At 40.2% G+C, this 10,422-nt stretch overlaps 1 protein-coding gene across 1 annotated transcript; it reads left to right on the plus strand.

Moving 5' to 3' along the window:
- The first annotated feature begins 736 nt into the window (after window positions 1–736).
- rpl27 (ribosomal protein L27) lies at window positions 737–8,423 on the plus strand. Its single transcript, XM_084329957.1, has 5 exons — window positions 737–800; window positions 1,256–1,338; window positions 1,677–1,846; window positions 5,790–5,900; window positions 8,335–8,423. Exons 2-5 carry the CDS (start codon window positions 1,258–1,260, stop codon window positions 8,381–8,383), a joined length of 411 nt encoding a protein of 136 aa, XP_084186083.1. The 5' UTR covers window positions 737–800; window positions 1,256–1,257; the 3' UTR covers window positions 8,384–8,423.
- Window positions 8,424–10,422: the final 1,999 nt, after the last annotated feature.

A 10,422-nucleotide genomic window follows, 5' to 3' on the forward strand; every position in this document is an offset into this window, starting at 1 on the left:
GTTCATTACAATTTACTCAAGCCTAGTAACAGACACACTATTTCTGACACTGATCCATATATGTCCCTAGATTCAGATACCAAGAACATGCAAATGGACCATTTAAAAAAAAATTGTAAATGTTTATTCTACGTCCTTATGGAATGAATGACATAAAAAAAAGCAAAAAAAAAAGCAAGAAAAAAAAAAAGTAAATTTTTTTTTTTTTTTTTTTTTTTAATTTTTTTTTTATGGGTGGAAGAGCCGCACATTGACGGGCAAAGAGCCGCATGCGGCTCGCGAGCCGCGGGTTGGCCACCCCTGTACTAGACTATTAAAAAAATATAATATATATATTTTTTTTTATCATTTAATTTGGGTTTGGGGGTGCTTAATGTAAAAGACTGACCTGAGGAAAAGGCTGCAGGGAGAAAGCACTGCAGTCTAGTCGATTTTGTGTTTTGAGCACAAAGTTCATCATAGATCTAGCGGCCTCTTTATTTTGCTCTCAAAGTGCACCAGATTGATGCATTTAACTTTAAAATGAAAAAAAAAAAGTTTTCAGGGGAAACACTGTGTGTTATTACTAGACACATTTACAAACACACATTTCTTGGTAAGGAATTTATTCCAAGATATTTTTTTTTAGATGTCCCTGACTAACAATGTATATAAGTGTTTCCTAACTGATTTAAATAAAGAGAGCGGAAAATAAAATAAAATTACCGTTCCGGAAGTGACGAATGTTGCTGCTGTGTGAAAGGTCACGAAAATCTTTTTTTACTTCCTTTCCTGTAGACGGTGGCCACAGAACAGCACCAGTGAGTTATATCCCCATTGAAATAATCCTTAATCATCCTTCTAAATGCAGCCGTTTAGATAGTTTCAGCACATCACATCTAGAGGAAACATTTTAAAGGATCAGACACGTATATTATTTAAACGTATTTCAAGTATGCAAACAATACAATTAACAATAAAGTAGCACTGCGTTCATCTGGACAGCATTTCAACATGGCGGCTTCCTTGGTGTTAGAAGGGCTGCGTCTATAATATTTCGGAGCAAATGTCACATTATGCTGGGTTTATACATCTGTGATAGCCATGCTATTGAAATGTCTTAATGTAAATTAATGTTGGTAGCGTTCATTTGTCGTCGGATACCATACCCGGTCAGAACGTTAGCTCAGCTGGCTAACCAAGCTGCGTGACGGTCGTTACAAGTTGTATAGCTTACACGCAGATTTGTTTAGAAATATTCTTCTTTCTGTACTAGAGATGGGCAAGTTCATGAAACCCGGGAAGGTGGTTATGGTCCTCGCTGGACGCTACGCAGGGCGTAAAGCCGTCATTGTCAAGGTAAGTGCTTTGCTAAATGTATAGATGTATGTCGTGTATGTCATATGTTATGATGAATTGAAAATGGGGGACACTGATGTAAACAAGACTAAAGTCTATCTGGTCTGCATCCCCTTAACAATTGTATGTATTGTACTGTACCCATTCTGCAATCTGTTAATAAAGTTTTCAATCAATGCTGCAGCTGACTGCGCAATGGCTGCTCTCGCAAATGTTCATTCTATTATTTGTGGACAACTCTGCTGTTTACCGTCTAGAATTGAGCTAAATGCGTTGCATCTCTACCTAGCAGTTTACATGAAGTACACTAAAATATGTCTGCCTCTTATTTTTTACAGAACATTGATGATGGCACATCTGACCGCCCCTACAGCCACGCTCTGGTCTCGGGCATTGACCGCTACCCACGTAAGGTGACCACAACCATGGGCAAGAAGAAGGTTGCCAAGAGGTCCAAAATCAAGGCCTTCGTTAAGGTGTACAACTACAATCACCTCATGCCCACCAGGTGAGTGTCGGAAGAACAGTGTTGACGAGCTGGTGTGAATGTTTTGAACGGGTGGCAGTTTTTAAGGATATAAAATGGACCTGTTTCTCACATTCGTCACCATCATATGAACATCACACATTGCACCAGGGAATTTAATTCGAGAACCAAACAGTTGCTCGGCTGATTAAAAAGCTAGCTTGTAATGTCTCTCCTTGCATACAGGTGATGTTGAACATCAAACCCTATACACTAGTACACAAGACATTTATCTTCTGTTGTAAATGGCAGTCTTACCGTATGCATGAGAACCTCCCAGTATAACCCTGACACAAATGACTGGATTAATGATGGATCAAACTTTGAATAATGAATGGCCTTGATGCACAGTGCTTAGTGGAGCTCTTGCCAGTTTAGTGTCATCGCTCTCTGGATATGCGTCATCCTGTGGGCAATCTGTTCAACAAGCACTTTTAAGACGCCACCTAAACATTCTCAAATGTTGGGAGGAAAAACATGACATCGATTTTGCCTGGTCATGCAAGGCCATTATTTTCAGTTGGCTGAGTGATTTCTGACCAATGCCATGCGCTGAGCGTTCCATTATTTAGTTAATGCTGAACTAACGTTTGCAATCCGTTTTGAAGCTGCCTTTTAGGGGCCAAGTTAATGTGATCTTTTCTGTACTATTTTCTAACATTAGAGCAACTCCAATTTAACGGTGTATTGTAACGCATCAGTTCCTACTCCAAAGTATGTCTATCCAGACCAAGCATTTCACTAATGTACTTTATACGTGACAAATAAAAGCAAACTTGATATAAATACACCTAATGTAATATAATGAGATACCTTTCAGGGCTCTAGACTAACCTTTTTGCCTGTGGCACTGACGTGAACCACTTTCTCAGTTGGTGGCACCAGCACAGGAGTTGTCACTTTTATTTCTTTTTTACACCGTAGCCTATTCAGTGATGCCATTTCTTTATGTTTATTTTCTGCCATGAGAAATGGTTGAAGTTTTCAGTGACTCCAGTGTTTGACTGGACTAGATGCCCATTTCATTCTCCTTCATTTAACAATTTATTTTCATCTAAGTGCTGAATCAGCTGGGAGTATTTGTGTGAATAGTCCAGTCAAATATAGCACTTCCGCGGGCTGCGTTTCTGGCGTTATTTAGCTTTTTAAAACTAACACCTGTAAATCGCTTTGTTTGGCACTAGGAGGCAATAGTCTTCTGAACAAGTTGTTTTTGATCTGTGCATGCAGTTTCCTTGACAGAGGATACAAAGCATGTTGGACTACGCAAGGTTACCAGTAGCCTACCTAATGTCAAAATATACTCCCAATAAAATAGATTGCATGACTGCATCTTTGTTTTAATGAACGATTCTGACCCCCCCCCCACAACCACACTCGTAATAATGCGACCAGGTCAAATATTGGTCTCATTGAGCCCTGCCTTGTGTGCAGTTGGCTTGTTCCCATTTTAAACAGGCATTTTTTTATTGTCTTATCTAATGATATCATATCAAGCTCAAAACACTGGTATTGTGAGTGATGGCACTGCTCTGGATATTGTCAACTAACCACCTTTTTTAAATTTGGAGCTGTGCATCCGACATCTCAAATTGGGAAGGCAGGACTATCCCAGGAATGTAGGATTAACAAAAGCAAAAAAAAATAATATTTTTTATTAACCTGAGTTAAAGTGTAGTTGCAACAGTCATCTGAACGTTGCGAGGACTAAACACAAGAGCTGGCCCAGTGGCCTGGACACATTTCAGGAGCCAAGAAACCAAGAATCTCACTCCTATGATGTAAAAAGACAGGCGTGACCATTATGATTTAAACACTAGTGACCAGCAATCATTCAGTTTTTAAACTCTTAAAGGCCCAAAAGTTTACACTTGGATGAAAGTTTATTTTTAATTACCCGTCGGCTGCACATCTGAACTCTTTATCGGTTTGAATTTGACCGTATAACATTGTCATGGAACGCCACCCGCTCCATTTAATTGCTTCAAAGCCTACAGAAAATGTTAAGTTGGATGAAAGTGTTGCATAGAGTGCCGAAGTCCTGCTATTTTATTTAAAAAATTTTGATCCACTTTTTCTCCTATTCTGTATTTTTCATCTCATCCCAATTTAGTCGTTATGCCAATTCCCCCCTCCCCTTCCTGGTCGTTGCGTGCATTTCCCCCCTACTTGCCGATCTAGGGAGCCCTGAAGTCTATCGCATGCTTCCTCCGATACATAGGAGACAGCCAGCAGCCTCTTTTCACCTGACAGCGCGGACTCCGGATTCGATACCATACTGCACTTAGTCCGCTGCGCTACCCGGCCGCCACGTATCTGGATCTTTAAAAAAAAAAATCCTTGTCTATGCGGCAGCGTAAAGAAAAACCTCCATCCAGACGCAAATACATAAACGCATATAAATTGCTCCAACAAGCATGCCGGGCCAGTAGGTGGCGATAAGCGATATCTCAAATACCATAGCGGTACCGAGCGGACAGGACGATTGAGAAACGATGTTTCTCTAAGTCATTCAAACTATCCTTTTATATATGACTGACGATATGTGAACACTAACAATGTAATTATTATACCTAATGTAGTGGGTCTTCTTGAAGCGGATTCAGCTTTTTTTGCCATCAGTTTAAAACCCCCTTTTCATTTGTTACTTCATCTTTCAATATCTTATTTAACATTACTGTATGATATAAGTGTATTAAAAGACGGAGCTGGTAATGCGTATGAATGTCTGTCCACGGGCAAGCTATATTCACGTAACTTGCATATTCAAATGATTCCTGTACAGTAACTATTCAACTACCGGTATGTCATCCTGGGACCACTCACGTGTGAGGCCGACATCCTCAAACTATCTGCAACATCTGAGCATCAGGTGCAGACCTCTGTCTGGCGTCTTAACTAAATTTAGAATGCAATTTGGCTTAACTGACGCCGGGCGCAACAAAATATCTTTGGAACAGTTTGTGATAAGGACTCCTTATTTTGTTTCTGAATCGGGATAATGTGATTTTGACATTGTACTCTCCGTGAGAAATAAGCAGACAACGGAAAACCTCACTCGCCACTTAAAGAAATCAAAAGCGTGTATTTAATAACCTCAAACGTTCGAAACACGGTTTATATTAACTTAATAAATAAACAAATGTAAAATCTACTTACCGGTATGTCAACAAATGTCCAGTAGGCCTAACTAACATACGCAAGCAACGCCTGATGGCCGAATCTGTCAGACGGCACTGGAGTAGATGTACAGTACTGTTACATCCAGACATTTATGATACAAGATATACAAATATACAGTACTGATTAAGAGGCAGAGATCAATAAAAGAAAATATATACATTAAAGGGGAAAGAAACGACATGCTATTTCTGTGCCATTTCAGCACCAGACGCTGTCGATCATTATTACCTTCATGCGCTTCAAGGCTGCAGGCCGCCTATTGCCATAGAACAGTCTGAGCATGCATGGTGAGCTGTGGCGTCATCGTTTATCTAGACTATGCGTTTACAGTGGCTACACGGATCCACTGAACTGATATTTTGGAAAATCTTCATTTAAAAATGCGTTTTCAAATCGCCGTTTACGTTTCGTAAAACACTGTTTACGTGTGGATGAAAGGACCAAACGTGGAAGAAAATGTGCTTTTTGCAAAAGATCTGGATTCGTGTGGACACGGCCTAAGATCATCAGGGAATGGGGAGGAGAGGAATCTCGACCTGAGCATGACATAAGAGCAAAATGACCCATGGGTATATAGTCAATTTCTATGACATACACAGTGACTACTCTATATTGGAAGTGTTTGCAGCTTTTTGCCCAAACTTCCATGCAAGAAAAAGTTTGGATAAAATTTGTTGTGAACGTTGACCCTTCACCTGCGGTGCAGTGTTTCATCCTTGACAGTCTTCATCTTTTCACTCAGATACTCCGTGGACATTCCTCTGGACAAAACCGTTGTCAACAAGGATGTCTTCAGGGACCCTGCTCTGAAACGCAAAGCCAGGCGGGAGGCCAAGGTCAAGTTCGAGGAGAGGTGAGTCTTTCAAAGTCTCTGAAAACGTTAATTTATAATCTGAGATTATTGATTAAATGGGTGCTAGGTTTCTGACTGCTGCTGAGATGCATTGCTTGACTGATGCAATTTGCGCTGGGCTTTTTAATTTCTTTTGTGAGAAGCAGGATTTTATTTGAGTTAGAGTTTGTACCTTTAAAAAAAAATATATAATATCCCTCGGGCTGATACCTGTTAAACGTTGTATTACAATATTTTTTTATTGATTTATAGGGTGACTGTCTGACCTACGTACAGATGTCTCCTTTTTCAAAATTGTTACTTTCAGAAAATATTACCCATTTCTAGGTCAATAAAATCCTCACGTCTACGTTGGAAGCTGAATGCACAATGTTAACCTGGCAACTAAATTGCAATGTTCTATGATTGATTATTCTTGGTCTATACTTGAGCGATGTGATGTTCTGAAAGGGGGTGTGGGTGTATATCTGGTTGTGACTACGGCTGCTGCGGTATTGATTTTTTCCTTACCGCACGAATTAGCGAAGACATTCAAACCTCCACGGTAACAAATACATACAAAATAAAAAGTATATTAAAATAATTGGTTCCTAAATAAACTTTTCGGATGCATTTATTTTCTGTAGTTTATTCTTTATAGCCTCTAGTCCAGGGGTCAGCAACCTTTACTATCAAAAGCAATTTTTTCCCCCTCCCACAAAATAAAATTCCTCTGGAGCCGCAAAACCAATTTACCCTTAAAATGAAGGTAACGGTGTATAACTTTTTATATAGTTATCCCCAAGCATACCCCACATTTAGCATAAAACGCCTGACAATTGCATACCCAAAGCAATTTGTGATTTATTATACTTTATACTTATAGCACAGTTTGTTGCATTAATGGAATTATAAAGCAACAAAAAGAAAAAGTTTGACTTTATTGCTGTTTTTACAGTTATAACAAAGGAAAACCTCAAACTCTTAGGAATGGGAGATAAAAAGACTGGCTGTGTAGACCTACTTTGAAATAAAACAGAACTATTCAGGTATATTTGATAAAATAAAAAGTAAATTTTGTTCACACATTTCTCACCACATATCAGGCATACAGGTAAGCAAATTAATCTGTCCATGCTGAATTACACCCTCTAGTTTCCTCACTTTGGGGGGTCGGAAGCTCAAGATTAGCCACTTGCAGACGGCAGGGAGAGGTGCGGGGTGTGACGTACTGTATATTTTAGTTGACTAAATATTTTAGTTGATATATTTTTTCAGTGCAGTATGACATCGATCTCCAAAAATTGATTTTTTTTTACCAGGGAGCCGCAGCTGATTGGCTAAAGAGCCGCATGCGGCTCCGGAGCTGCAGGTTGCCGACCCCTGCGTTAAATGTCCAGTGTTGTCATTAAGAGGACGACATTGCAGCAGGAATATTGGTTGAAAACAGCTGGTTGAAACTGCTGTTTGCGGTAGCTAACGTTAACCAAACGCTTGGTTCAATAACCAACTAGGAATTAATTGACTGTCCTATCTATCTGCATAACCGATACTAACGTCATGGAATCTTTACTTTGTTCAACCCGGTGGCCAGCGAATTAACACCAGCTAGTGATGCATTTGGTTATTACATGGGGCTCACTCAAGAGTTCAACTGCTCAGTGCTCAGCCCTATCGTCACATTAGATATCCAACAGTTTAATCCCTAACGTTATGTGTAGCTGGCTATCCTTCAACACATACCATAACACGGCCCAGGAGTACATTTCAGCATATTCTACCAGGTGGCGCTTTCTACCAACCTGTTAGCTGTTACAGACCCGAGTTTATACCCAGCAAATAGACGGAGCCAACTTGCTAACGTTTACGTGGGCAGCTGCACTCTGCACACACGCAATATATACTGCTCCTGAACAGAACCAGAACTTACCTGTCCTCGCTAACAGTGTCTTTCGGGATCAAAACGCCAGCATTTACGACATCCGCCTTTTGATTGGGTTTCGCTACAAGATCCATGTTTTTAGCAGAATTTTCCGTAGCACGTTCTGGAGTTCGATCAGAATGTTCACTGCGCAACGGCGAGTGGAAACTTTCAAATACATGGTGTGAAGAAAATAGGCTACACATTATTATAAATAAAAACAGTCTGTGATGTGGTAGTGAGCTTGACTCTGCGGGGAGCAGGACGTGATGGCGATACCACGATAATGTGGTAACCGCGGCAGCCCTAGTTGTGACTACAGATCATTGATGCACTTAACACTGGATATTTGCTGTGACATTGGGCTAAAGTAACATTTAGCTTAAAATACACTGCACTGATTGATCTTGATCAGAAGTGTTTCCTGGTATGGCTTTTCCCTTCCTTGCATAATAAGAGCCCTTCTTTTCTCTGCAAAGGTGTTGATTTCATGGAATGAACTTTATGTAAAATATATTTTCCTCTCTTCCACAGGTACAAGACGGGCAAGAACAAATGGTTCTTCCAGAAGCTCAGATTCTAAGCTCCCTCAGTTTTCCCAAATAAAATGTATAAAAAATGTATCCCACGACTCTTCTTTGCTTTAATTGAATAGAGTTTAAGAGAAAGGGATTTGTTACCTATAAAAAGGTATTTATTTCAGGAAGTATTAATTAATGCAAACATAGTTTAATGTCTTGATAATTAAAGGGTATTATCACTGTCTGTCTACACAGATTCTTGGTTGCTATCCGACAGATAAGTTCACAGAACGATTCCTGTTGTGCTCAACTATTTTTAATTTCTTGATCATCAGATAGATGTGTAACCATGGAATTCTTCTGAGTTATCCATCTCGGCAAATTGTCCACATTTACAGCATCCAGAGGTGAATACGTTCCTAGTTTGCAAACACGGTCTAGCATCAGGATTTGTTTTATTTTTTACAAGAGACATCAGATTTCAAAGGGTACATTGGAAAATAAGACTTAAGTTCGATTCCCCGACCCGGCGTCTTTTGCCGAAAAGAGACGCTACAAAAAGATTCAATAGCTTCACTGTCATACAGTGTATAGTGTCACCAAAATCACTGCACACATCTTCAATGGTATCCTATTGGTTATACTAAAACACTTAAGATTAAAAAAAATTATATATATATGCTTTTTCATAATTTGGGATTTTTTATTGGGGGAAATAGTATAAAATAGTTCACTCTTGTACACTAGTACAGGGGTCGGCAATTAGGTCTGGCCACGGGCCAAATTTTCCCCAAGCCATTGAATGGCGGGCCAGGAGTCCAGGACCAAAAACAATGGCTAATTTAATATAATGATGGTGAAAAATGCAGCACCGCGGCCGGTGCATACACATAATAATAATAACTTTATTTGTATAGCACTTTTCATACAGGGGTTGTAGTTCAAAGTGCTTCACAACAGTAAAAAAATACAGGCATAAGAGAGCATGATGCACTCGCAAATGGGGGACCCTGATGTAAACGAGACAAACGTCTCTCTGGTCTGCATCCCCTTAACAATTGTGTGTATTGAGCCGTACTGTATTGTACCCATTCTGCAATCTGTTAATAAAGTTTTCATTCATGAACAGCAGATCACCGTGGCGAGTGAATAGCAGATCAGAATGCATGAGAACACGACTCGCCATAACTGCCCTGGGCTTGTTTCAGTCCTCCAAAATCCCTGCTAATGTTTGAAACATGTCAAATATCCACTCGCCGCCCTCTAATTCCAGATTGGCGTTGCATGCAGCTACTTTATCTGCCAACTTGAACACGGTTGTATCTTGTCGCCACATATTATGCAGAGAGGACCTCTGCACGCAAGAATCACCGACCTGTTGCGATAAACCCGTATTTTAAGTGACTCCTGTTTATTAAAACAAGCTTTGTCTTGTAGGTCGTAGGCTCCTCTTCTGGCTCCTCAGTTGGTATTTCCCCGTTGCAAAGAAGCTATCCAAAGAAGTTTGTTTTGTTTTTGCGCACATTTTTGCTAACGTTACTTAATCGCTTGCATCCCGAACGCGGAAGTGAAGTGCGTTAGGGAAAATATACACGTGGCCCGGTGGGACTATTCCATTGGTTCTCTCAGTCCACGTGACCATTTCTAGCATTTCAATTGGCTATAGTGACAGACATAGATATGATGAATAGATAGATACAGCTTCACAAAGACACGTCACGAGTGAATATTTCCCATGCGTAAAATAAATATCATTCTCAAAATAAACTGACGGGCCAGAAATTATTGCTGGCGGGTCAATGTCGGGCCGCCTGTTGCTGACCCCTGCTGTAGTACCATCAAATTCAGTTTGAAAAAGCCTTGCAAAATCATCACAGTAGAGAAAAAAGATTGCACATGAACATTATTGCACATGTCCCAACATCTGTCATATTGCACATACAAGTATATATTATAGTGAGGTAGATGTGGCAATAGGGGGGGTGGGGGTGTGATTGTTCAGTTCAGTGATGGCTCTCGGGAAGAAGCTGTTATGCAGCCTGTAGGTGCAGGCTTTGAAGGGCCTGTATCGCCTCACAGATGGTAACGGGGAGAAGAGGTG

This window comes from Notolepis coatsorum (assembly GCF_963971535.1).
Source record: "Notolepis coatsorum genome assembly, chromosome: 14".
NCBI classification, from domain to species: Eukaryota; Metazoa; Chordata; class Actinopteri; order Aulopiformes; family Paralepididae; genus Notolepis; species Notolepis coatsorum.